Source organism: Triturus cristatus, chromosome 1_2 (assembly GCF_964204655.1).
Source record: "Triturus cristatus chromosome 1_2, aTriCri1.1, whole genome shotgun sequence".
Taxonomy (NCBI): domain Eukaryota; kingdom Metazoa; phylum Chordata; class Amphibia; order Caudata; family Salamandridae; genus Triturus; species Triturus cristatus.
In genome coordinates, this window is record NC_140580.1 from 46,943,566 (window position 1) to 46,971,452 (window position 27,887).

At 46.3% G+C, this 27,887-nt stretch overlaps 1 protein-coding gene across 2 annotated transcripts in view; it reads right to left on the reverse strand.

Annotated features, from left to right (window-relative positions):
• LOC146866733 (von Willebrand factor A domain-containing protein 5A-like) overlaps nucleotides 1-27,887 on the reverse strand; it is a 107,876-nt gene that overhangs the window by 21,994 nt on the left and 57,995 nt on the right. For both annotated transcript variants that reach the window (XM_085600942.1, XM_085600953.1), the window contains exons 4-5: nucleotides 24,851-24,987; nucleotides 21,252-21,378 (exon numbers count right to left, since the gene is read on the reverse strand). In XM_085600942.1, the coding sequence (XP_085457068.1) occupies nucleotides 21,252-21,378; nucleotides 24,851-24,987 (264 nt within the window). The remainder of the gene's footprint in view (nucleotides 1-21,251; nucleotides 21,379-24,850; nucleotides 24,988-27,887) is intronic.

Here is a 27,887-nt window from a genome sequence, read left to right on the forward strand (position 1 = left end):
CTAGACAGGAATGCATCGGCTGAAGAGCAAAATAGATAATTCGAAGGTGAAATACAGCTTCTTGGCAGGCAGGCGAAAACTGGCCGAGGCAGGCACCGTTAGCTGCACAGGGAGTAGGACAAAGTTCATGGATACAGATGCGAGCTCAAGCTGAAGCTGTCAAAAGACAGAGAGCAGGGAAAGGCTTTGAGGACAGAATCGGGCCTACTTGCCTGGACTGTAAAAATGGAGTAACTTAGCCATATAAAGTCGGTGGCCTTTCATGCTTAGGAATCGAATATCCAGCCCATTGATGGCGGATCTGACAGAGAACATGTCGACGGTAGACACACATATGTTTGCGTCTTAAAAACTGGAACTGGAGGGAACATACATGTACTTGTAACATGCATATAGAACCGTTGGGGTCCAAGATAGGGGACATAACTGATCAGGAAAATCCACATTTCCACATTCCCTCCTTGTCCCCTACTTGCCCTTCAAGAGATATCAATCTTCATCATTCCATCGATTTGCTCATGGAGCATCATTTCTTCTTCCTTCTTCTTCCGGTATTTTGAACGAGAACTGTGATATGGAATGCATGATGTGGCACACAGACCACAAATCGCTGGTCCACATTGCAGGCATAAACAACAACTGAAGAGCATAAGAAGGCCAATACCTAGGAAGGATAGAACTCTCCATCCCCAGGCTGATATCACACTCCAAAACCACCCGGACCACGTCCAAGTGCCTGGATTCTCGTGTATCTGGCTCACAATCTTATGAAGGCGTGTTATAGCTTTATATACAGATGGCGAATTTTCTGGTATAAATATGCAGCAGCTGGATCCGATGACCCTGCAAGCTCCGCCCCTATCGGCCAGGATGACGTCAAGGACAAGACGATTCTGGAGAACAACAATTCTCATCACTGATTGTTCTTCTGTCAGATTGCCTAGGGCGGCTATAGTCTCGTTTACTACAGCTTCAAGAGTCTTGGTTAGTCTGCGTATCAGCTTACTATTTGATATTGTACCTATATAGGGAAAGATACCTTTATTGAAATCTACATACTTGTCCCATGCCGTCTCAATATAATCGACAACTGGGAGATCTCTTCGCTCTCTATTGTGTACTAAATGAACATTTCGATAATAGTCAGGGGGGGCTAGGAAAACAGGTGGCAGAAGGAATGCTATGTAACAGGTACCATCCCAATCTAGAGGCAGACGCATATATGCCGTCTGACCACATATAAAGTAAGAATGGCGAGAAGCTCTAAATGAAGATTTACCTTGATCACGATATTCTACTGTAGTAACGCATTGGCTATGGCCCATATGTATGGAACCAACTTTTCTCACACATAATTCACCCTTAACTGGAAATACAGACATAGTGGGCAGAATTAGTTCAACTTCGGTTTTGACATTCAAAATCATAAGATTAGGTGTAAAATTACCTAATTTATACACTTCATTTTCTAAATCAGTTCCTGTTCTACTGGGGTGACCCTCCTTATTAGGGTGACAGACTTTGAATAAAACTAGATTCAGATTTCCCCATATCCAATGTTGTTGATAAACTGCTGTGTCTGGGTCTATGGAATTTAATAAACTAAACCATGCTCCACAGGAGCCATTGTGTGTGAACGGATGTGGAAAGAAAGGCAGAACTCCTTTGTTATTCTGATAGGGAGGGAGTCGGCCACACACCCAACAATTGGTGGTATTACTAGTCTGATGGGAATGATGTAACATACTAATGAATGTGTTATTGCGCAGCGCAAGTCTATAAGATAATTCATGTGGCGGTAGGTCACTAAAAGAATGTTCAGCAGTAATATTATAAACATGTCTAGAAATAGGATGATATATGTGCAAAATCACACTCGTAATGATTATTAAAATACTCAATAAAAACAGAATTAATAATGTCCTCACACAGTAGCTACGCAGTGATTTACAATACGCCTGTCGTTTCAACATTTCTCTGGTATTTTCTCTACTCAGGTCCAAGGGATACATGTCAGAGACAATTCAACCGCTTCACCTTGGAGAGGACTTAAACAATCAAATTGCTCGACTGTTTGGGCCTAAGTTTTAATTTATAGTTCTGAGAGTCATTCCTTTCAACAAAGGGAAGTTTTGAATCAGTCTGTGAGGGAGTGCAGGGCACAGTGTCTATATCCGAGGATAGTCCATGAAATTTCTTGACGTGACTGGAATGTATCCATCCTTTGCGGCCCTCCACTTTCACGGCTGTTCTTGTGGTCAGCAGGACTAGCTTCGGTGTTTTCCACCTGGGCTCCAATTGGGTTTTCCGATCGAAATTCCTCACAAACACCAGATCCCCCGGAGCAACGTCATGGGGTTTCACCTCAGTGTTGTCAGGAAAAGCTGCAGCTACCTGTGAACGACAAGATTGTAGTGCAGACATCAAGGAAGCCAGGTAATCTGTCAGCATATTACAATTAACATCAGTTATTTTACGTGGTACAGGCGTCCCCCACATATTTGGTGGTCTTCCGAAGATCACCTCATACGGGGATAGCCCTGTTCGAGAGTGTGCTACCATTCTTATGTAAAATAGTGCAACTGGTAAGGCTACTATCCAATCAACACCTTTCTCCTTACATATTTTAGACAATCTGATTTTCAAAATTTGATTATGTCGTTCCACGAGACCTGCTGCCTCGGGGTGTCGGACACAGTGGAACTTCCACTGATATCCCAACAAAAGTGAGACATGTTTCATTAATTCGGATGAGAAAGGCTGGCCGTTATCTGAATATACAACACGTGGTAAACCGTACCGTGGGAAGAATTCTCGAACTAGCTGCTTGGCAGTAGTCGGGGCAGTGTAATCTGATACGGGATACGCCTCTGTCCAACGGGAGAGAGCGCAGACAACTACAAGAACATATTTGAATCCTCGACATCGTTCCATCTGGATATAATCCATTTGGAGCACTTCAAAAGGATGATCAGGGGTCTGGAATCCACCCTGTTCTACGGGAACACTTTTTCCCGGGTTGAACTGACAACATATCATACAGGTACGAACTTTTTGTTTAGCTGCTGCTCGTAGATGTTTATTGAACCAAATGTGTTGAATGCTGTCTAGCATAGCTTTCTCTCCTAAATGTGCTGGACTGTGAACTGTAGCTATAATGGCTTGAACCATGGAATCAGGGAGAAACCATACAGATTTCTCCTTCGTCATCCATCCTTGATCTGTCTGGAGCCCTCCTAGTTCAGTCCATTTCTTTATTTCTTCTGCTGTGGCATGTGTCTGTATGTCAATTACGTCAAGTGCGGGATCCTTAATTGTCATACACTGTGTTGGTGTCTGAACTATTGGCTTTGTCATGTCTAATGTGCGATTCTGAGCAGTCTGTTTAGCTGTTCTGTCAGCTAAATCATTGCCTTGAGAAATGGTATCAGTAACCTTCGTGTGTGCTTTACATTTCATAATCGATATAGCAGTGGGTAAATGTATTGCGTCTAACAAAGCATGAATGAGGGGTCCGTGCTGAATGTGGGCACCATGGGAGGTTAAATAACCTCTCTCTCGCCACAGCACGCCGAAGTCGTGTACAACTCCGAATGCATAACGTGAGTCAGTGTATACATTAACTTTCTTATTTGTGGCTTGAATACAGGCTTGGGTTAGAGCAATAAGTTCTGCTGCTTGGGCTGACAAAGTATCTATACAATTTGTCTCAATAACTTCAGTGTCTGTTGTGACTGCATACGCGGCCACTAAATCTCCTGTACTTGTTCTCATGCACGATCCGTCTACATACAACGTCAGGTCTGGATCTAACAATGGAACGTCTGTCAAGTCTTGTCTAGGTTTCGTCTTTATTTCAATGATTTCAACACAATCATGAGCTAGGGGGTCTGTTCCAATTACAGGTAATAGTGTAGCAGGATTCAATGTATTACACCGTCGGATCTCTATGTGTGGTTGAAACAATGTCAGTTCATAACCGGTAAGTCTTGCTATGGTCAAGTGTTGTGTTTGTGTTCGGTTCACAAGAACCTCTACTGCATGTGGTACTTGTACTGTCAATGGATGTCCTAACACTATGGCATCGCTTTGTCTGATTGCTAAAGCTGTCGCTGCCACTGATTTCAGGCATGCAGGCAAAGCCTGAGCTACGGGATCTAATGTACTGGAAAAATAAGCACATGGCTTGCGTGATCCTGCTTGATCCTGAGTGAGTACTGACAAGGCAGTACCTTCGCGTTCTGTAACAAAAAGTGTAAAATGTTTGCTATAACATGGTGTTGCTAAAACAGGTGCTTGACATAAAGCTTCCTTTAGGCTTTCAAAAGCTTGTGTATGTTCCTGAGTCCAAGGGAGAACAGTCGATGTGGCTGCCTCCTGTGTGGTTAACTGAATGAGTGGTTTTGCTAGAAATGCGTACTGAGGGATCCACTGCCTACAATATGAAGTGAGGCCTATGAAAGCTCGCACCTCCTTTTGTGTCTGGGGTATTGACATGTTAGCAATTAACTGGATGCGATCTGGTGTAAGCTGCCTTCCCTCCTTGGACAGCGAGTGACCAAGATAAATAACTCGCTGGACACAGAATTGCAGCTTAGAAGGAGACACCTTGTGCCCCTTGTCGGCTAGGAAATGTAAAACTGTCAGAGAAGCTTTTTCACATTCTGGCTCGCTTCTCGCTGTGATCAGCAGATCATCGACATATTGAAGCAGTGCAGTATTGACCGGCATGTGGATACTGTCAAGTTCTCTCTTCAGTGCTTGGCTGTAGATGCTGGGGCTTTCTGTGAATCCTTGGGGAGCGCGTGAGAATTTAAAACTGCGCCCATTTAAACTGAATCCGAACAAATATTGGCTTTCCGGATCTATTGGGACGCTGAAAAAGGCATTCTTGAGATCGATTACAGTAAAGAATGTTGCTTCGGAATCAATTGCTGTCAACAATGATGATATATCAGGGACCACAGGGAATTGTGGTACAATACACTTGTTTAGTTCACGCAAATCAATAACCAATCGGTACACTGGTGGGGCAGTAGGATCAGTTCGTTTAAGAATCGGAATTATCGGTGAATTACATACATTGGAGTCTGTTTCTACAACTACTCCCTGGACAATCAGCTCATCAATGATTTTCAGCAAAGCCACTACAGCATCATGCGGTAACTTGTATTGTCGCATTCGTGGTAGTACCACTCCTGCTTTCAGGGTGACTCGATAGGGTGTAATGTTCATGCAGCCAACATCCGTAGGGCCTTGTGCCCATAGATGTACTGGTAAAGTCTGTAGTCGGGGATCCATGTCTCTAGACACATAGTGACCTTTAAAATCACGTAAAAACAACCTTACTCCTTCCGGAGAACAACACATTATGGCTCCTAGTGCTTTCAGAGTTTTAATTCCTAACAAATTTTCTGGGCATGATTTAGTAAGCAATAAATCTGTAGTTCGTGTCAAAGGTCCTATTGTAAGTGGTAGAGGCTGTGATACTTCATTAACAATAGGTTTTCCTGAAAAACCAAGGGAAACATTTTGAGAGCCTGAGAGGGGTGCCCCTGGAACTTCACTACGTTTTATGGTCGTTCGACTTGCCCCTGTATCGAGTAAGAATTTTCTATCTTGACCTAATAATTCACTATGTACATAAGGTCCTTCTTGATCTACAGGAATCTCGATAAGCGGTAAGTCAACTTCCCTCTCTAGGCTGGTTCATGCGTAACGCTGATACTCAGGGTATTCATACTGTGCAGTCTGATACATTTGTCGTGTTGTGGTTTGTGTGGCAGTAGCAGGCAACGGTGGTGCAGCTGGCACAAACTGTATGGGTTGCTGTGAGGCTGGCATGGACTGTTGTTGAACTGGTATGGACTGTCCATGCTGCATAGCTCCTTGTTCATTCTGATCTTGTCTAACTAATCGTGGTCTCTCCTTTGCAATACCTGTAGCTATATTACGTTTCAGGACTGGACAATCGTGTACATAATGGCCCAGTTGTTTACAGTAATTGCAGGTTCCCTTTACAGGAACTGCAGAATCACCAGAATGTGTCACACCCTTTTTGTGACCATCTGCTGGTACTGTCTGAGAAACTAGCATTTTCATTTTTGTATCCTTCATGCGTCTATGCTCGTGTTCTTGTTCATCCCTAATTCTATTGTGATGATACTGTAACATTTGTAGCATTTGCGACGGAGTGTTACTTTGCCAGGTACTCTCGAATTTCAATATTCTATTCTTTACTGGAGGCAATGCATTTTCCACTAATTTTGTCACAAATAAATGTGGATATGAGTCACTACTTGCTTTTATACCACTATTTATACCAAAACATTTTTCAAATCGAGCATAATAATCGCTTGTGTCTTCATCTTGCTTTTGTTTGCAGGCTGTGATTGCACCCCAATCTTCCTTTTTTGTAGTTAATAAACGTGGCAGTACCTGTACTAGTAAACCTGGTAACAGTTTAACTTTATCCCCGAGCCCTGAACCTGCAGTTCGGCCCCTTTCTTCCTCTGCTAATGCTGTCCAGTCTATCTTTTGGTCACCCACTTCCCACTCTTTTTCTTTCAGTTTTTCATAAATGCCAGCAGGCAAAAGCACCTTTAATATCGTCATAATATCAGGAAAGGTGTACTCTCCCATCAGTAACATGTCTTTAATTTCTCGGTGGAAACCCGCTGGGTCTTTGTCATGACTAGGTACTACTTTCTTCATTTCCAATAATTCCATTTTTGATATGGGTGTGTAAACAAATACACGGTGAAACTCATTGTCTTCGCCTTTTATTGGGTGCACTTCTCGTAGGGGATTTTGTCTATCCATATAGTACGGCGCTCTTTCTCTGCGGGGCAGCGAGAGAGAATCCGGACTTACAAAAAGGACATACTGCTTACGTGACACTAATATCTCTTTAATTAGCTTATTACTAGAACCTCTCCATCTGTTCGTGAGTAGTTCCGTTAATATATCAGGTAAAGGACCAGGGTCAGCATGTTGGCTCTTATATAATATGAGGAGTTGCTGAATCATATAGATTCCAGCTAAACGTTGTTCATCTGTACTGAGATTAAAAAACGTGTGTGCTACGGTCTCATCACCGTATTTTTCAGGACTGTCAATCCAGTGAACGGCTGATCTGGCTAATTCTTGCTCATCCATGGAATCGAGGAGGTGGTAACCCCTTCGTTCTCGTAGTATTTTATCTGCGGCTTGAAACGAATGTTCAGGAGACTTCAGATTTATTATAGGCGTCGGATACGTTCTGCTATTATTTGGGCATACAGAGTGTATGGGATCAGAAAAACATCTAGCATTTTCACAGGATCTTCCTCTGCCTACATAGGCTATGGTCTCTGACTGTCTTGCGGAATTCCCTGATTCGGACACTTCATCTTGCTCAAACTCGTCTGTTCCCAATCTTTCTTCATGAATACGCTCTATTTCCTTACGGATTTTTCGGCACATGGCTATTATACAATTTTGTTTATCGTGTCTCCCTTCTGATATATTCTGACTCCATCTTGTAAGAATAAGCATTGCATTCGGGTCTACCCCGGGCGGTCTTGATTTCTGATCACACAGTTTATGAGGAAACGTAACAGTTCCCCCTGTATTTCTACTTTCTGGAATTCCATAGCTCTGTTAATACATCCTGGATCTCGTCCTGTTTGAACAAAATGATATATGTTATCTAGATGCGTAATCATTCCTGGTAACCTTGCTAAATACTCTGCGGCTCGCCTGATACGTAATGATGCCAGGACCATTTCGTCCTCTTTACCAACCACCGGGTCATATCTACAATTTACAAGGAGTTCCTTAAGCGTACGTTCACTTACGAATTTAGGTGTACGTGAATGCGCTGACTCTTGAAAAACAAGTTTATTTATTCTGGGTGGTGTAAAGGTAATGCTAGCACCTCCCGTGGCCCCATCTGGGGCGTCGGGTGTGAATGGATTCGTTGAACGTGACACAGCAACTATGGGTGTCGATACCCCTGTAGGATCGACTGCGGAGACAGATGCGGAAACAGATGTGCTTGCCGAAGCTTGTGTCGGGACTTGCTGTTGCACGGGGACAGATACCTGATCCTGACGTTGAACCCCTACACCAGACGGTCTATGTGGTGCGGCGTTAGCATACTCGGGAGCTGCGTCGTCTAGATATGAGGAAAGAAAAACATCTTCTGCGGTTCTGGGATGCCCTTTTGGATGTACCTTAATTGGAAATAATGGGGGTGGCAAGTCTTTTGGCATCTCTGGAGCAGCCTTAGGTAGTCCTTCGGCTAGAAGGGGATACATACCATTCATAAGAGCATTTCTTTGTCTATTTACTTGTTCTGATTTCACTCGGATACCTTCCTCAATTAATAGATTTTCTTGAACTTTATTTGAACTTTCTTTACTCCTCTCTTCTTGTCTACGTGCTTTTTCTGTTCGTCTATGAGATTCTTTACGCCATAACTCAACAGCGTCTTTCTGTGACTGTCTGACCTTTCTTTTCCATAACTCTTCCTCCACTTTCATGATGCACTCTGCATCCCAGGTTCCCGCTACGGGCCACCTTTGACTTTCCGGCAATCCCTTGGTATAATCTACCCATAGATCAAGAAACAATATGGCATCTAAGCCATGTTTATGGTACATAAAATGCCCTGGAGTGTCCCTAGGAGGAATAGGAACTGCTTCTTCAAGCACCCCTTTTCTGGTAGTAATCTGTCTTAACTTCGAGAAGAGCGGCATATTGACAACTGATCTGATACTTACTCTTGAACTTACTTAATACGAAAAAACACAATAATGAACAGTGAACAATGAACACTCATTCATACCACAATATTTGAACACTTTAAACATTAAACATTAAACATTTTAACAACGACCGACAATGATGACAGTCTGCCTAACTAATCACCACGCTGAATTCTTGACAATAACTGCATACTTCGGAATACTTGATATACTGCTAAACAGTACATATACACTGCTAAACAGTGCAGACCGGATTTGTGTACCCAAATCCGTCTTGACCGGCACAACCTATGTGCGCGTCAACACGCCTCCCCGGCGATGGTACTCACCGAGTAGCTCCTTGAAACGGAAGGCCTCAGAGAATGGACAGGACTCGATGACTGCGGACAGCGGACCCTCTGGACATCGGGATTTCGAGAAACCTGGTGGGCCTCTGTATACCTCGGATCTTGCTCTCTCAGCTAGGCTCTGGTCGGGATACTTCGCACTTCTCACCGCCTCGTCTGGGTTGATCGCAGCCTCAGTCGCCCCCGCTTGACCGGAGGGAGCTTACAGGAAATCCTGCTGGTACGCGTTTATGGTCCGTCCAGCTGTGGCAGGAGACCGGGCCTGCAACGCACCGCCGGCGCGTGAGATGAGAAAGTGTCCCTATTCGGGCGCCATTATGTGGTAAACAAAAATCTTCTTTACCGGACTGAATTTCATACGGGATCTTGAAATAAAATAAAATAGCTCAGAATAACAAGAGGCAGAATCCGTGGTATAAGAGTTTCTAAATGGGCTTTATTCCATCAAAATGGCCGACTCGAGTCACGGCCTTCAGGTTCCGTCACCACGAGGGTTCAGGAAGTGAAGTACAATACTTTATTGACAGACATGTATTTTTATAATAAGTACATTACAATGAAACGAATGTAGAAGGCGTAACATTTGATAAGAAAAGTGACAAAACAGGTACGTAATCGAAACTAGGCGTAATAAGGAATAAAAGAAACATGATTGGTTAGGATTATCAGACATAGGTGGATCTATAAGATAATACTTGGCATAGATGCGCGCGCAGCAGCATGACGTGTGATTGACGTGCAACTAGGGGGTGAAGGGGACTTGACATTTAGCTCTACATGTGGAGACGAGAAGTCTGGGGGGTCAAGTCAACCTAATCCCAAATCATATCTAACATCCTATGTTTAAAGAACTATGTTATCCACAAGGAAGGACTCTCGGACAGAATCTAGTCTATACTGACTGTGTGCGTGCACAAACGCCTAAGTGTCTATATGAGATGCGAGGGGCAGAAAACTTTCCATGGCAGCAGGGCTATGAATCACTTGCAGGAGGACGGAAAGGCTGAGTCCTTTGCTTGTGAGCTAAAGGAAATGTTTACCTAAATCACTAGACAGGAATGCATCGGCTGAAGAGCAAAATAGATAATTCGAAGGTGAAATACAGCTTCTTGGCAGGCAGGCGAAAACTGGCCGAGGCAGGCACCGTTAGCTGCACAGGGAGTAGGACAAAGTTCATGGATACAGATGCGAGCTCAAGCTGAAGCTGTCAAAAGACAGAGAGCAGGGAAAGGCTTTGAGGACAGAATCGGGCCTACTTGCCTGGACTGTAAAAATGGAGTAACTTAGCCATATAAAGTCGGTGGCCTTTCATGCTTAGGAATCGAATATCCAGCCCATTGATGGCGGATCTGACAGAGAACATGTCGACGGTAGACACACATATGTTTGCGTCTTAAAAACTGGAACTGGAGGGAACATACATGTACTTGTAACATGCATATAGAACCGTTGGGGTCCAAGATAGGGGACATAACTGATCAGGAAAATCCACATTTCCACAACGCTCTACCCAGGGGACCAGAAATATGTGTGTGTGGCAGGCTGCTCAAATCCAGTTAGGGGCCACCCCAGGGTTGGTAGGTTTTCAGGGGGCACCTCTAAGGTGTCCTCTGGCTACATGGTGTAATATATCTCACACTGAGATCGGTGTGGATTTATTACAAGTAGTTGTTTTCAAGTCCAAAGTGGGGTGCAAACAAGGGGTTGCCATATGCTGCTAGTAGCAGAGGCTGGGGGGGTTGCATTACAAATGTGGCAGGCCTTTGAAGCTTCCCCTTTGAGCACTGGCCTATCCTGGAGGAGGAGTGTGACATCTCTGCTCAGGATGTGAATTGTTTCTGATGCCAGAGAGCAGAGACGCTCTACCCAGGGGACCAGAAATATGTGTGTGTGGCAGGCTGCTCAAATCCAGTTAGGGGCCACCCCAGGGTTGGTAGGTTTTCAGGGGGCACCTTTAAGGTGTCCTCTGGCTACATGGTGTAATATATCTCACACTGAGATCGGTGTGGATTTATTACAAGTAGTTGTTTGGTACCAAACACTCCTGGTTTCAGTGAAACCATCATGGTGTTGTGGAACTCGAGTTGTCAAGTTTCCAGCCGATGTCCTCTTTATGGGGTCCCTGGCACTTACAATATTTAAGCAGATATGCCCTCACCTGCGGTATAGTGTACCCTGCCTTAGAGCTGTAAGGCCTGCTAGAGGGGTGAATTACCTATACCTACATGCAGTGCTGGCTGGCATGGCACCCAGACAAGGTGCCGTGTTGTCTTTGTCGTTTTTTCACCTCACATGGGCATGCCAGCTGCAAGGGCCGTGGCATAGTTCTAGTGAGGGGAGCCCAGGGGACCCTCTTCAGCTCCCAGGCCCTAGGTACCGAGGGTACCATTTACTAGGAACTAACAGGGGGGAAGTAGTACCAATTGTGGATAGGTTTTAGGGAAGCGGCACTGGCACAGGGGACCTGGTTCGCAGGGACCCTGTGCACTACAATCGAAGCCACATCAAAACCAGGCAAAAAGTGAGGGCTAACCATGTCAAAAGAGGCACTTTCTCAAAGCCACCAAATAGTAGTGTGCGGAAAAGGTTCAAGTATTCCTGGACATTTAGATTCAATTTCAAGTCTGAAATTGTGGTTAGTAAACTATATCAACGGTCAACATTTCTATAAATCTATATACCTAATACCTTTTCACAATTCATATTTCTGAAAACCACTGTAGTTCGATTTTTGTGTCAGTTTTAGTGTACATCTGCTTAGCGATTTTTGCTACAGCAGAGAGCAAACATCTTTCTGACATCCAACGCTATACAGTTTTAGCACTATTCGACCAATCAGAGTGAAAGTTTGAAGGGTGAAACTTAGGAGGATGGGCTAAGTTGCTGTTGAATTTCTTGAACATTTGTGAAACAGGGCCAAGGTTGCTGGTAATCAACAAATGTCAAGCCTTGAATGCAGCGGCGGTCTGTGCATGTAAGTGCAGTGGGGTGGGGGGTGGGGGGGGGGGGGAGGTGATGAGGGTAGTCGACAGACGGAATAGGGAAAATTAAATATATAAATAATTCCCATTCTATCGTTTATCGACATCCCCCCACCCACCGTGCTTACCTGCACGGATCTATGCTGCTTGAATGCAAATGTCGAAGGTCCATTCCCGGCAGAGTGTGTAGCCAGGGACGCATGGTCTTGCCAAAGGGTAGACCATGCACCAGTATCCTGAGGGTCATGGCCAGCAACCATGTCAAGCAGGCTCAGAGGAAAGTGGTTTGAGCTTAAGGCAGTCAAAAGACAGTGGAGACAGGGGTGTCACTGGAATGTCAATGGTGATGTGAATTTAATAGAACAAAAGGAGTAGTTTCTTTTCTGTAACTCCAGTTCTGTAGTAGGGGTATCTCTGTTATAGTCATAATCTAGTGAATAGTCCCGCCCATGTGCGTGGACCCCGGAGCAATAAAAAATAATCTCTAAAAGGTGACAAATCATGCAGACCTGCATACACCTTTAAGGGAGAATTTAATTTAAAGACAGATAATGCAGCCTATACCCACAGGCTACACTGTCCAGTACTTCAACTAGAATTCCACCAACATCCACAAACAGCACTGCCTGTCTAGTTTTTCTCCCCATAGGAAAAAACCCTGCCTCTACCAACAAAAGCCTCTGGAATGATAGAGAGGAAGGAGTGGACAGACAAGCCCCATAGGCTGCCATTATGTGGCTTAAAACAGGATACTGTGCCTTTAAGAAAACTTTCCCGGTTTCCAGAACTTTCCCCAGTATCCCAGAATGCCCAGCAGGTCCCATTTACTTTCAGTTCTTTTTGAAGGCGTAGCACGCCAGACCTGTAGCATTCTACATATGAATAAGTATCTCTCCACCGGGGAGGAGGGCGGGCGCTTACGACTATAACAGAGATACCCCTACTACAGAACTGGAGTTACAGAAAAGAAACTACTCCTTCTGTAGTAGGGGATCTCTGTGTATAGTCATAATCTAGTGAATAGAATGGCAAGCCCATCCCCACACAACAAAAGCGGTGGAGAACACACAAGACACTACCACTACTGTGCGAACAAATTTCGCAGCGAAGCCTGCCTAACCTGAGCATCTGCCCTGGCATCCGTGTCCAGACAGTAATGCGCAGCAAAGGTATGGACCGACTTCCAAGTTGCCGCCTTGCAGATTTCCGCAATCGGAACATTACGCAGCAAAGCCGTCGTGGCAGCTTTGCCCCTGGTGGAATGAGCCTTAGGTTTACCCCCTAAGGTCTTATTAGCCTTTTGATAACACAATTGTATGCAGGACACAATCCACCGAGAAATGGACTGCTTAGAGGTCGAAAGACCAGTCCTGACTGAGCCATAATTAACAAACAATTGGTCAGACCTAGGAATATCCTTGGTCTTATCCAGATAAAATTTCAACACCCTCCGAACATCCAGGGAATAGAGAGACCTTTCCGCTGGCGAAGAGGGATTCTGAAAGAACGTAGGTAAAGTTATGGTCTGGTTGACATGAAAATCAGAGATAACCTTAGGAAGAAATTTAGGGTGAGTACGCATCACAACCTTAGCAGCATGAAATACAGTATAAGGTTCTTGACAACATAATGCCTGAAGTTCACTCACCCTGCGGGCCGATGTAATGGCCACTAGGAACGCCGCCTTCCAGGATAGGTGCTGCAATGAAGCCTTGTGAATGGGTTCAAAAGGCTCCTTCATCAGTCTGGACTGCACCACATTCAGGTCCCAGGAAGGCGAGGGAAGTCTGACGGGAGGAAACACTTTCTTCAAGCCTTCCAAAAAATCCTTGACCACAGGGATCTGAAAGAAGGAAGTCTGTGAAGGGCATTTCCGGTCAGCAGTCAAAGCAGCCAGATGAACCTTAATGGAATGGAAATTAAGGCCAGACTGCGCCAGATGTAAAAGGTATGGAAGGATGACATCTTCCTTACATGTTGTCGGATCAAAGTTCTTGGACTTACACCAGATACAGAACCTCTTCCACTTGTAAGCATAGGATGTCCTAGTGGAAGGTCGCTTAGACTCCTTCAGAATGTCAATACAATCGTCTGGTAGATTCAGATGGCCATATTGCACTATTTAAGGAGCCATGCCGCCAAACTCAAAGACGAGAGGTTGGGGTGCACCATCCGCCCCCCGAACTTCGTGAGAAGGTCCGGCCTGCACGGCAACCGCATGTGAGGAAGGAGAGACCGGTGAAAAAGGTCCATGAACCACCACTGCCTGGGCCACTCCGGGGCGATCAGGATCATCCGCGCCCTGGACTGGGACAGCTTGATGAGCACCGCCGGAATCAGGGGAATGGGTGGAAAAGCGTACAGAAAGCTGTTCGACCAATCGATCCATAGCGCATTCCCCAGCGTCCCCCGCTGGTAGTACCTGGATGCGAAGTCTCGGCATTTGCTGTTTTCGGCGGTGGCGAACAGATCTACGTCTGGAGTCCCCCACCTTGCGAAGACTTCTCCTAGTACTTCGTCGTTTATGACCCATTCGTGGTTTTCCTGAATCAGCCTGCTCAAGGCGTCCGCCTGAGCATTCTGCACCCCTGGCAGATGCGTGGCCGTAATCGTCAGTCCTCGGGCCAGCAGCCAGCGCCAGATCGCCTGCGCCTTCTGCGACAGAGTGCGCGATCTCGACCCCCCTGCTTGTTGAGGTAATACATCGTGGTTGTATTTTCCGTCTGTATCAGCAGCGAGGTGGTCTGGAAGGACGGAAGGAAGGCCTTCAGTGCCAGGAAGACAGATCTGAGTTCCAGGAAACTGATGTGGTACGTCGATTCCAAAGGAGACCACTTTCCTTGAATCTGCAAGTCCCCGGAATGCGCTCCCCAGCCCTGGAGAGAAGCATCCGTCACTACACTCGTCGTGGGAATGTCCTTGTGGAAGGGAACCCCCTTGAGGAGGTTTTCCGCCGAACACCACCACTTCAGAGACTGAAGAGCATGCAGCGACAGTCGTATCCTGTCGTCCCAAGAGCCTGTCCTCTGATCCCACTGATCCTCCAAGCACTCCTGCAGTGGTCTCATGTGAAGCCGTGCGTGAGGAAGATACAGGAGGCCATCGATCCCAGTAGAGAAGACACCTTCCTCACTGTCGTCGATGGAGCAGTCCTGAGGTCCTGAGACTTCCGAAGGAGTGATAACCGTCTCTCCTCCGAAGGAGACACGCTTGCTGACCGCGTATCGATGGAGGCCCCCAGGTACTGTATGCACTGGACCGGAGTCGTGACCGATTTGGACATGTTGACGTGTAACCCCAGCTTGTGTAAGAGAGCGCACGTCCATCGGAAGTGATCTTGTGCTTCCGAGAAGGATGAAGCCTTGATCAGCCAATCGGCCAGATACGGGTAGACAAACACCTTGTTCTTCCGCAGGTGTGCCGCCACCACCGCCATGCACTTCGAGAAGGTCCTGGGAGCAGACTTTAGCCCGAATGGCAGTACTGTGTATTGATAGTGATTGGCGCCGACTTGGAATCGCAGGAACTTGCTGTGCTTCCTTGCTATGGGCACATGGAAGTACACATCCTGTAGATCTATGGCACAGAGCCAGTCTCCCCGTTGCAGCTGAGGGTAAATCTGGTGCAACGATAGCATGCAAAACTTCTCTCTGCGAATCCATTTGTTTGCCTGTCGCAAATCCAGAATGGGCCTGAACTCGTTCTTGTCCTTCTTGCGAACGAGGAAGAACCGAGAGTACAGACCTCTTCCCCTTTGAGACAGAGGTACTTCTTCTACCGCCTTTTTTCTCAACAAGATGTCTGCCTCCGCCTGGAGCTCTCTCAGCTGGAATCGAGAGCTGACCGGCGGAATCGCTGGAGGCGGGCTGATAAACCAAAGACTGTATCCATTGCAAACAATATTCAGCACCCACTTGTCCTGAGTAATTTTTCTCCACTCTGCCGGAAAAAATTGAATGCTTCCCCCCACTGGAGTGGGTAACGGTTGAGGGGGAAGTAGCCGCTCAGGGCCGAGACCCAGCCGGGCCCTTGGTAGTGGTAGTAGCCTACTGGCCTCCTCTACCCCTCTGGCGCTTCTGGAAGGGCTTGCGGAACTGCTGCTGTTGTTGCTGCTGCTGCTGTCCCGAACCCTGCCCACGCCCTCTGCCAGAAGACCCGAACCGCCTCTGGAACGGGCGCTTCTTCTTCTCGGCCTTCTCCAACCCAACGGCCGTCAGGGTTTCCGCCTCCGCCTTCATGCGGGCCATCTCATCGTCCGCATGTTTCCCGAACAGGGTTTCCCCCGAGAAGGGCAGGTTGGCCACTCTTTGCTGCGCCTCTGGCTTGAGGGACGTCAGGCGCAGCCACGAATGCCGCCTCTGGTGGACGCCATGACAGTAGGCGTGGGCGGCCAGCAACGATACATCCGCCGCTGCGCCGATCACCTGATTAGAAACCAGTATGCCTTCGCTCACTGTCTCCAAGAAGTCCTCCTTCTTGTCCCGGGGCAGCAGGTCTGCATACTGCTGCAGGGACGCCCACAGGGCCCGGTCGTAACGGCCCAACAAAGCCCCTGCACTCGCCGCCTTCATGGTGGTGGCGGCGGTCCCACACACCTTCCTGCCCGCAGAGTCCAGCCAGCGGCTTTCCTTGTCAGGCGGGACCGTCGACGAAGGGGGGGGTCGCATGTTGTTTCCTCGCCGCCGTCACGATGACCGAATCCGGCTTCGGGTCCACTCTCAAAAAGGTAGGGTCCGACTCCGGGGCCCTATACTTTTTCATGAGCCTGGAGGGGGCGGCCTTCGTCATCGCGGGAGTGAGGAACAGCTCCAACGCGGGTTCCACCAGTCCTGGTACAAGAGGCAGTAGAGGGCGAGACAGATGTTTCTTATGAAGTGTCTCGAATATCACGGACGTCGTGAGTGTTGGAACCGTCACCGTGATACCCAACTTTGCTGCCCCTCTCAACAGCACCTCTTGGAAAGAGACCAAATCGTCCACCGGAGACACCCTAGTCCCCGGTGAGTCCGACAGCGTCGGGGAAAAGTCTCTGGTCGAGGAGCGCGTGTGCGACCTGGACCTGTGCCTCCTACGGCGTTGTCCTGAGTCCGACGATGACCGTCCACGGCTCCGTGACCTTCTCCTCCTGTGAGAGCGGGAGCGCGACCTCTTCGGCTTCGGCCTGTCCGCCGGTCTAGCCGGTCCCGGCGACCGCGGGCGTCGTGGCTTCGGGGTCCCCTGCGGCGGAGTCGGGTACCTCAGAAGGGAAACCGACCGCGGGGGAACCAGCGGCGGTCCCACTGGAGTGCGTGGCAGCGACCGAGGTGGGGGCGGCGGAGGCAGTGTCCGCGGCTGTGGAGGCGGTGGTGGCGGTGGTGGAGGCGGCGTTGGTGGTGGTGGTGGAGGAGGAGTCGGAGGAGGTGGTGACGGAGGCATCCGAGGAGGCGTATACACCACAGAGTACACCGATTCCGGTGACTCTCTCTTCCTCGACGTCGACCTTCTCCTCGACGTCGATCTTCTCCTCGACGGCGACCTTCGCCTCGACGCCGACCTTCGCCTCGACGGCGACCTCCGCCTCGATGGTGGCCTCCGCCTCGACGGCGACCTCCGCCTCGAAGGCGACCTTCGCCTCGAAGGCGACCTGTGCCTCGACGGCGACCTGTGCCTCGACGGCGATCTCCTCGACCTCGAGCGTCTCGACGTCGATCTCCTCTTCGGCGGCGACGTCGACCGTCTCCTCTTCATCGACGGCGAACGGCGATCTCCCCTCGACGGCGAGCGCCGACGCCGGGTCCGATCTCGACGCCGACTGCTGGACGGCGCCGAAGACTGCGTCGTCGCCGACGATGCCGATGTAGTCAACGGCGGCCTATTCAGGTCCCTCGACGTCGATCGTCGACGCCGCTTCTCCCCAGAGCCCTGGGGAGACGGCGAACAGACGGTGGTCATCCTCCTCGCCGTCGCCGTCGACGCCCTCGACGGGGAGTGGGAGCGCTTACTGGTCTTCCTGCCCCTGGGGAGCCCCCCAGAGGCCTCAATATGGGCCAAATCAGCCCCTCCAGACCCACCTGGTGCCTTCAGTCTTCTCTCCTCCAGAACTTGAAGCCTGATTTTCATTCTGTCCCTCAGGGTTCTGGCTGAGAACGAGTGGCAGATGGTACAGTCTTCAGGCACGTGGGACTGGGGAAGGCAACCTATACACACCTCGTGTGGATCAGTTTTAGCCTTCTTTCTACCACATTCCGGGCACTTGTCGAACAAGCCAGGCATGTTGACAGTACCAGCTACTAAGCACTTGAAAAAGTGACAAAATCTAAAAAAAAACCTTGAAAAGGGGAGAGCTCAATGCTCCAGGGTCCTGCTAGCAGGAGCCGGAAAAAAGAACTGAAAGTAAATGGGACCTGCTGGGCATTCTGGGATACTGGGGAAAGTTCTGGAAACATGTAAAGTTTTCTTAAAGGCACAGTATCCTGTTTTAAGCCACATAATGGCAGCCTATGGGGCTTGTCTGTCCACTCCTTCCTCTCTATCATTCCAGAGGCTTTTGTTGGTAGAGGCAGGGTTTTTTCCTATGGGGAGAAAAACTAGACAGGCAGTGCTGTTTGTGGATGTTGGTGGAATTCTAGTTGAAGTACTGGACAGTGTAGCCTGTGGGTATAGGCTGCATTATCTGTCTTTAAATTAAATTCTCTCTTAAAGGTGTATGCAGGTCTGCATGATTTGTCACCTTTTAGAGATTATTTTTTATTGCTCCGGGGTCCACGCACATGGGCGGGACTATTCACTAGATTATGACTATACACAGAGATCCCCTACTACAGAAGGGAGGTTCCATGGAGGGAAATGTGCCTTCTCTTGTGACCCGATAACAAACCTCACACTATCCCTAAGGAACAATTATTTTTGCTGGGCTTAAACCTCTTTATTACAGCTTCCACTGAGTTGGACATTTACTCACCTTTGACAGATAAATTATATTATTACAATTTAATAGTATACAAGGGAAGATAAACAGCACTAGTATGCTCACAAAGTAGCAGTGGTTTAAGACAGTTTTAAGCTTACACAGAAAATAGGTCATAAGTAGTTAGCCTTGCATGGAAGGGCAGTAGCAATACAACACAACATAGAATGATAAATCAAATGGTCCGAAAGATTCTAAAAAGGAAGGCAACGCCAGCAATTAAAACATTTCAGTCATCAATCAATCAATCAATCAAGAAATTTATATAGCACCCGGAGGGTCTCAAGGCGCTTAGGGGGTCTGCTACTGCTCGAGCAACCAGGTCTTGAGTTGCTTCCTGAAGGAGAGGTGGTCTTGGGTCTGGCGGAGGTGGATGGGGAGGGAGTTCCATGTCTTGGCTGCCAGGTAGGAGAAGGATCTTCCTCCCATGGTGGTTCTTCGGATGCGTGGAACGGCGGCGAGGGCGTGGCTGGTCGATCGAAGCTGGCGGGTGGGAGTGTAGAAGGTCAGGCGGTTGTTGAGGTACCTGGGGCCCAGGTCGTGGAGAGCCTTGTGTGCGTGGGTGAGGAGTCGGAACGTGATTCTCTTGTTGACGGGGAGCCAGTGCAGGTCTCTCAGGTGTCCGGAGATGTGGCTGAGACGGGGGATGGCCAGGATGAGTCGTGCAGAGGCGTTCTGGATGCGTTGGAGTCTCTTCTGTAGTTTGGCTGTGGTTCCGGTGTAGAGGGTGTTTCCGTAGTCCAGTCGGCTGGTGACGAGTGCCTTGATGACCGTCTTCCTGGTCATGAAGACTGATATTATCTGGATGCCCCCATCTCTGAAGCCATCAGCTTAGGTGAACAGGGATTTGGAGGCAATTCTGGGTGGTCCTAAGTTATGTTCAGTGACTTGTAGTTCCTTGAAAATGTGTGTGTTTTGTGTAATCAACAGAGTCAAAACCCAATGAAACTGGGGAAGCAGACACTTTCCGGTAAAATACCTTATAGCCCCTTCATCAGGACGGACACATCTAAGAGTATAAAATAAGCAAAGGGACATAGATGGGAATTACTAAAATATGCGATATTACAAATTATGCTGCAGAGAAGCCATTAAAACAAATTATTCACCTAGTTACATAATCAACTTTCAAGACCGCGCCTACATTACAAGGTTGCACCAAGACAGAAATTCAAACATCCAGCCACATGTCGCTTTGATAATTATCCACTTTGAATCTCCAATCCTTTAATTGCAAGGTCACTGAACTACTATAAAATGGTGCTTCTTTGCCAGGCTATTCTGTCACATTATATGAAAACTCCAGTTTCTTCACTTCTGCCAAGCTCTTAAAACCTGTCTTTTCGAAGCCTTTCCTGTAGTTAAAGTTGAAGGACAATGCACTGTTTACGGTCCAGTCTCAGCTCCTTGCGCGAGGTGCTATATGGCCGAGGTGCCATACACCCACTTCCAGTATCATCAAAATCATAAAATATCAAAGATGGTACAAAGGACTAGGGAAGGATGGGAAAAGGACAACAAGACCAATCTGGGCTTCAAGTTAGAACCCGAGTGAGTAAACTTATACCACGGTACATCTAGGTGGTGGTGAAGATACTGCTAAAGGTCAGAATGGGGGCAGGCTGGGTTGCATACAGGTGATTCTGTGAATCTCCACACGGACTGCGATAAAGGGTTTCTGGGTACAGTGTCTCCAGAACTAAGGATTTACTATAGCTCATACAAGCATGAGAATGTGAAAGATGCAGATGAAGGGATTTTGTAAGAGATCGGGAGAGACAAAGATCATCAGATGAGGTTGTGGAAAGTGGCGTATGTAACTGGAGATTAAAAAAAGAGATAAGCGAGTGAGAAATGGGCAGAAGACGTGGATCTACAGATGGGATAAAAGTAAGAGAGAGTTACAGAGGTTATGATATGATATGGGACAGAGACAGAGAACTACAGATAAAGGAAAGAGGGAGACAGAGCCACATATGGACAGGGGATAAAGATGCATATATAATTTACAAATACCAAGAATATGGGAAAGATAGACAGATAAAGAGAGAGAGAACGAGTACAAGCAGATGTCATGTTATCATTGGCCCTTGATTAAGCACTGAGAGATGCTGAATGCAGGGTATAGGACAGGGCAAGAGAGAAGGTTAAGATAAACCCTTTCTTGCTTGCAGGTGCTCAGGAGTCTCCTTCCTGGCTCAGTTCTATACTCTGTCTGGGGTCTCACCTTGTATGGTTCGTAGCCAACAGAATGCAGTTGCCTTTAGTATCTCCCAGTCATCGTAGCAATCCTGGCTGGTGGCATGTAGCCAGATCAGGGCAAGGATTGTGGCCCACACTGTTGAGTCAGTGTCCTGAGAGAGAGAGAGTAAGCGAAGAGTCATTAAAGAGAGAAAGAGCTAGAAAAACTGAGTATCAAAATACACAGACATCTTGGGAAGACGAACATCATATAAAATGATTTAAGGAGTTGGAGACAGAGGAGGGAAGAGTTGGAGACACAAATTTGGAGAACTTGAGGTAAAGCGTGGAAGTGCTGGATAGGATGGCATGAGACAATAGGTGGGAGAGCTAAAAATTAAATATGGGAATGGTACAGTTAGGGCTGGAGAAAAAGGGTACAAGTTATAGATACAGAGGGTGGTAGAGAAAGGGCTGTAAAGTTGGAGACTCAGAAATGGTAAATCATAGACACAGGAAGGGTAGCTGAAGACAGAGGCTGTGGCATACCGGTAAATATGCATCGGGATGACTACCCTAAACATGGCAGAATTCCCGATGCGTGAAAACTAGCCTCCCTCTGGAAGACTGGTTGTGGCCTTTGATTGACTTCCTGATAGCACTAAATCCACTCAAAATCAATCTTTGTTTCCATCCCAAAATCAGCAGCTCACTTGTATAACCAAACTGGCAGTCTCACAACCTGCCAACCTCTAAATGACTCCCAAAGTGGTATTGTCTCAGGCGCCACCCACACAATTTCACCCTTTTCATCACAATCTAAAGCTTAAATCTCACACAAAAACTTTAGAGCTTCCATGCCCAGGACTCTGCAATCGTTTGCTTGGTGCAGAGGGTGATCATTGGATTGATATGTGTAGGATCATCTGTGGTGCTCTTGGATAGATTGGAGACCAATTGGGCGCCTACTGAATGGACAACTGAATCACTGTGATTTCTATGAGCCATGGTTGGTTCCATCACCCAACTTCCTTCATTAGTTCTTTGGTACCATCCACTTCACACCTCACCCTTTGAGTGGTTGTGTGATATTGGTGTCTGTGCAAATGTCACTCAAAGTAGGCTTTATAGGTGGTGTCAGGAATATACCAGTTACCTGGCGGTTAGAGACAACAGGCCTCGTTTTCCGAAATAGTGCAATCAGCACTTAACGGTTTACTGGCTTGCATGGGTGCAGATTTACAAGTATTTGGCAATCGCAAACCTCATCCAGTAATGTCTGGAAACCTGTATCTTTTGCCGGTTTCCAGGCACAAGCTTAAAAAAATTGCACATTCTTTTTTCTCAGGTGTATTTATTCATGCGTTTGAGGATAATCACAAATTCTGAAATCATTTCTGCCTTGTACAGTCCACTCCCCAATGATACGAGTAGATTTAATCACAGGGAGACCTATGAGTGAGTAAATACAATTCTAGGTATGAAACCAACGTTTTAAAATTACAAACGTACTGTTTTTTTATTTAAACGTGAACGACAAACTTACACGCTGAAATAAGGTGTGAATTAGGCCCAGTGTGCGTCCGACAAGGTCTTCCACAGGACATACCAGAACTGTTATTCATTTTAGCCATGTATCTGCACATCTAAACTGTGTTTGATGTACAGTACGTGAGCTGTTCTGTCTAATGTGTTGTGTTGGACATTCATACATGGCATCTTGCAGGCAAATACTATTGAAAAAGATGTGGTAGCTAGCCGTAAGGTTAGCTGTGTGTGAACTGTTTTGACTTCAGGGTTCTGGTCTTTTGGTAACAATGCAAACTTTACTTAGGTCAATTATTGTGTTCTAGTTCAGAGAGGACCTGGCCTTGCTGTTCAAGCTGGACTTTTTCCATTATCGCAGGGTCAGGACTGGTTGCATATGGTTGAGACAAAACTGAAGTGGCATGGTGTGCAAAATAATGGACTGAGATGCATTGCCAGTGGCTGAGATTAATTCAAGGATTACATCCTTTACGTTTTTGCATACTTCAGTGTGATGCTCTACGTGGGGTGGGTATGCCCAGACGTGGGCCCCGTACACACTCTGACACTGGACTAAAACTATACCAGATTGTTAAACTCCAATAAGAACACTACAGGTCTTAGGTTGCTTGCGTTCTGGTGGAGGGAAGATTTGGCCTAGCAGTTCTGGCTTGACTGTTCCCACTGGAGTTGGATTAAGACAGATTAGAATATGGCTGGGTCCAAAATGAGGAGGCATTGTCTGCAAACAACCATGGACTGGGAAGCGGCCTCGAGAAAACTAAAAGTGGCTGAGATTAATACACATCACTTTTTTATATACTTCGATGCGATGCCCTAGGTGGGGTGGGCATGCCCAGATGGGGTTCCTATTCACACTGTGCCACTGGCACCAAACTATTCTCGAATGTTGAGCTCTAATAAGGGCAAAGCTGGTCGTGGGTTGCTTCTGTTGCAGAGGAAGGAAGACCTGGCCAAGCAGCTTGGACTGGACTGTTTTTTTCCCACTGAAAAAGAGTCAAGACTGATTTGCGTATGGCTGGGCCCGTACTGAGGAGGCATGGTCTGTCACATAGTCACATTTGTTAAAAACATTTTTTTTAAAATGTGGTCTTCTTTCATGAAGGATCATTTTCCAATCTTCACAAGATATTTTCTTTACCAAATCCTATGTGGCATATGTGTTTTCCATTAATCATATACAATTCTGTTTAGTATGTAGAAAGTCTGTGTGTTTTTTTCTTTTTACATTATTAGGGTTGGAATTTTCCTGGTGCAGTATTGCTATTTTGCTATATACGGAAGAACAGATTTTGTTATCTTCAGAATCTCTGTTCAGCTTCTCACACATCACACTAGCCTTACTCTTCTCATGCGGTCTTCTTGCTGGCCCATAGCCATGCTCAGTCTAGGAGTCGGTCATGGTTGGTGGGTTAGGGGGTCCATTGCTCAAGTTTATTATGATGGGAAATCTCTTATAAGAAAATAATGATGTTCTTCTCACTCGTTCTCTGGCTTTTAACCATCATGAAATATCATGTTTTCTAGCAGAATACTTGCATTTAAGACTTGGGCCTTGCTGTTTTTCACAAATCATTTGCACTTCAACCCACAGCCCTTTGAATTTTCACCAAGCACTTATTCTTCTGAACAGAGCACTTGTACACTAGTATGCATTACTCCACACACTTCCCAGCTGTGTGGACAAAAATGTAGGGACCTTTTATATTCAGGTCCCGCATTTTGGAACAGCCCCACTTCTGAAACTTCGCAAGGAGTTGTCTCATTCATCCTCAAGGAAAAAATAAATACTTATGTGTTCCCAAGATACGACTAGGTCACTAATATTTCCAGTCTTTGGCTAGGTCTATGGAGGTGCCCTGAGAAACCCAATGTTGGTTTTGCTCGAAACAAAACCTATTTATAAAAGGGAACAGAATCCAATAGGGTGGCAGAGGTGGAAAGACGGTACCAGACACCAATAAAACACTGAGACAAATCTCGAGATATAGGGTGGGAGAGCTGAGAAAAAAAGTTGGAAAGCTGAGGTAAGAGGGTGTAAGAGTTGGAGCAAGAGGATGGGAGATAAGGAGCAGATGCCTAAATAGATAACTTTACCTGGCCTGGGATGTTTGCCTTCAGCTCCTCCTCAGTGGTCTCAAGGGCAGAAGCCAAAGAAGCATTCAGTGTCCAAGAGCCATCGTCATTCTGTGCCGCCTTGAGTTTTGGGACAGGATCTTCCTGAGCTTTCTTTACTGAAACCAGAAAACAAATGGAATGTTAAGGGGAACCGGAAATGATTGGGGCCCCCTGCAAAATATAGCAAGACGCCCCTGAGATTCTGGCATTCTACAACTATACAAAAGTCATAGGCTAAATGAGTACTCCTGAATGGTTTGTAGTTAATGTTGGTTTCAGGGACCTGTGTTGCGCCGGTAGGACTACAGAGGGTAACAAAAAGTAGCAGTCAAAGGTAGCTATCATTTTCTAAACTGTATCTACCTATGGTATCTCTAACTGGGCCCACCTGCTCCTACATTTCAGTATTGCGTGCTTGTATTCTGCACACAGTTTCCCAGACTGACCATTGCCGAACAGCAGCCAGACCATGCAGGTTCTCTAGGTGTAGAGGCACCAGTGCAGAGTAACTCCTAGGGAATCACTCATGTGGGTGGCTGGAGCATCCCCATCTTATGGATTCCTCTCTAAGCACGACAAGGGTGTACAATCCTCAAACAGACCATGGGATAGAACTGTCCTTTCTTATAACTTCTTTTCTCCAATGAGCTTTGTCTGCAGCTACCGCCACTTGCACTACCAAAACCTTAGACTGTGCAGTTCACAAAAAATAGTTGCTCTGAAGCCTGCCATGCTTGGACTCTTAACAGAACTTGACTGAGCCTATGGTACACACCAGTCCTCACCCTAGATGCTAGAGCCAAGCATGCAAAGTATTCCATGCACCTCCTTAACGTTGGCTGACCACAGACACAAGGAATGAACTGTCTCCTTCGTCCACTTTAGGGAACAGAAGGGCTGCAGGTGACTAACGTTGAATGTCAGAACTGGACCACGTAACTTATTCAGATGGGATGGAATCATCTGCAAAGTGCAGGTTGCTCGCTGGCTTCTGGTAGACTAATGTGGTGCAAGATTCCATAGCCACTAGGGAAGTTTAAGAGGGAGACATTAATTTATTGAAAAAGCAATAGCATTTCTACAAGCAGCCCAATACAAAGTATGTCAACAGTAAATAAAGCCATTATCTGTTCGACGTGTAAAACTGTGAAGATGACCTTAGGAGAGATGATGATTTAGAACAAAGACAAAACATTACTCACTTTTCTAGGGGAGTGATGTCAGGTGAAATTGATGAAGACCGAAAGCAACCATTATCCATTATATCTTTTAATTGACAATCCTTCAGCACCGTTAAAGAATTACTTTAGTACAACAATATAACAATGCAAAACTGGAACTTTAACAAACCATAAATAGTCGCCAAGTAGAATGTTTCTCCTCTTTTAGATATCAGGTCAAATAGATGTTTGAGAGAAAGTAATGAAACTCTTGCTAGTTCTCCCTCACTTATACATGTTAAACACAAGTTAATACTGCATATTTAAATTGTGGTAGTAACAACATATGTGGTACAACCACAGATTTAGCACCAAACCCTACATGAGAGCCAGAATCCATAACAGAGCCACTCATGAGCACACACAAACATTCAGACGATTTCCGGGGGAAAAAAATATATATGACAACTGAGAGGATGAGTGAGGGAAATACAAAATGCATTCTCTTCTTACATGCTCAGCACTAAATCCCACCTTGACACAGATCCGTCAATATCTGTCCCATGGCCATTATTTGGAAAGAATTGAAGATGCCTCTCCTCAAGGAACACCACGTAATTACATCTATTGCACCCTGCTCTGTGACGTCCTAGACGTGAAACATTGTTTACATCGCGGTGTTTACACCGCAATACCTTTACAACGCGGGTATTACAACGCAAGTTATTACAATGACTTGCGCTGGAAGGCGCTCTAACCTAAGGAATAATATGATTTACTGTTCCAAAACCTTCCCTACTGTACGTAGACTGGAGTTGGAATAGTAATTCATACTATACCTAAATCCAGTGCCCTCCAGCGCAAGTCGTTGTAACGACTTGCGTTGTAATGCCTGCGTTGTAGAGGCATCGCGGTGTAAACACCGCGATGTAAAGTCATATATTCTTCCTAGACCAAACCCCTTATTCAGTCACCTTCCTCTTGTACGGTGCTCTAGTGCTTTACAGGTTGGTCCGCATTTTACATCTATGCACATGCACGCACTCACACAGCTCTCTAGTATGAATACAGGCAGGAAAGATTTCAGAAAGGAGGATGCAAATACAAACGCAAAAATCTACAGGAGAAGCACACGTATGCAAAGCATAAACATAGATTACAAACGCATGTACAATTGACCAACCCCCAGGCCTGGCTATGAATCTGTCTGCATTATGGGAGGTACACATCAAATATTATCTTTTTTAATGAAATGTTTATATGTGAACGAGCAAAATTACATGTTGCTAATTGTTTTTTTTGCTTTTGTGTGGAAATACCCAGTCCATCTGCAAGCACCAATAAAACACAAACCTGAACTGAATGATCACCCTGCCAACAAAATTACAGCTGTCTTCAAAACGCAACATCAAAATTTGTCTTACTTTTCACTTAATTTAGAGGCATTAAAAATAATGCATAAAGTGGCAATAGAGCACACCTACTGCGGACATCTGAAGGTCAGTGGTTGTAATCCAAGCAGCAGAGTTACTGAATGACTGCAGTAAAGGTAAAAACAACTCCTACAATATAACGAATATAGTAAATAGATAATCTGTTTTGAATCCATGTGTGAGATAAAGAACTGGATAAGATAAAGAGTGTGATGATTGCACCAGTCAACGTATACTCCCTCCTACATTGCAATAGGAGCACTTCCTAGAGTGTATTATGAATATTTATAGAAGAGTTGTATGGTACTAAAATATTGAGTCTTGCAAATGTCCAGTATTTGTAAAGCGTGAACAATTACCCGAGGGTGTCAAGGCGCTGGGGGCCGTTGGGAAGATTAAGCGAGCTATTGCTCAGAGTCACAT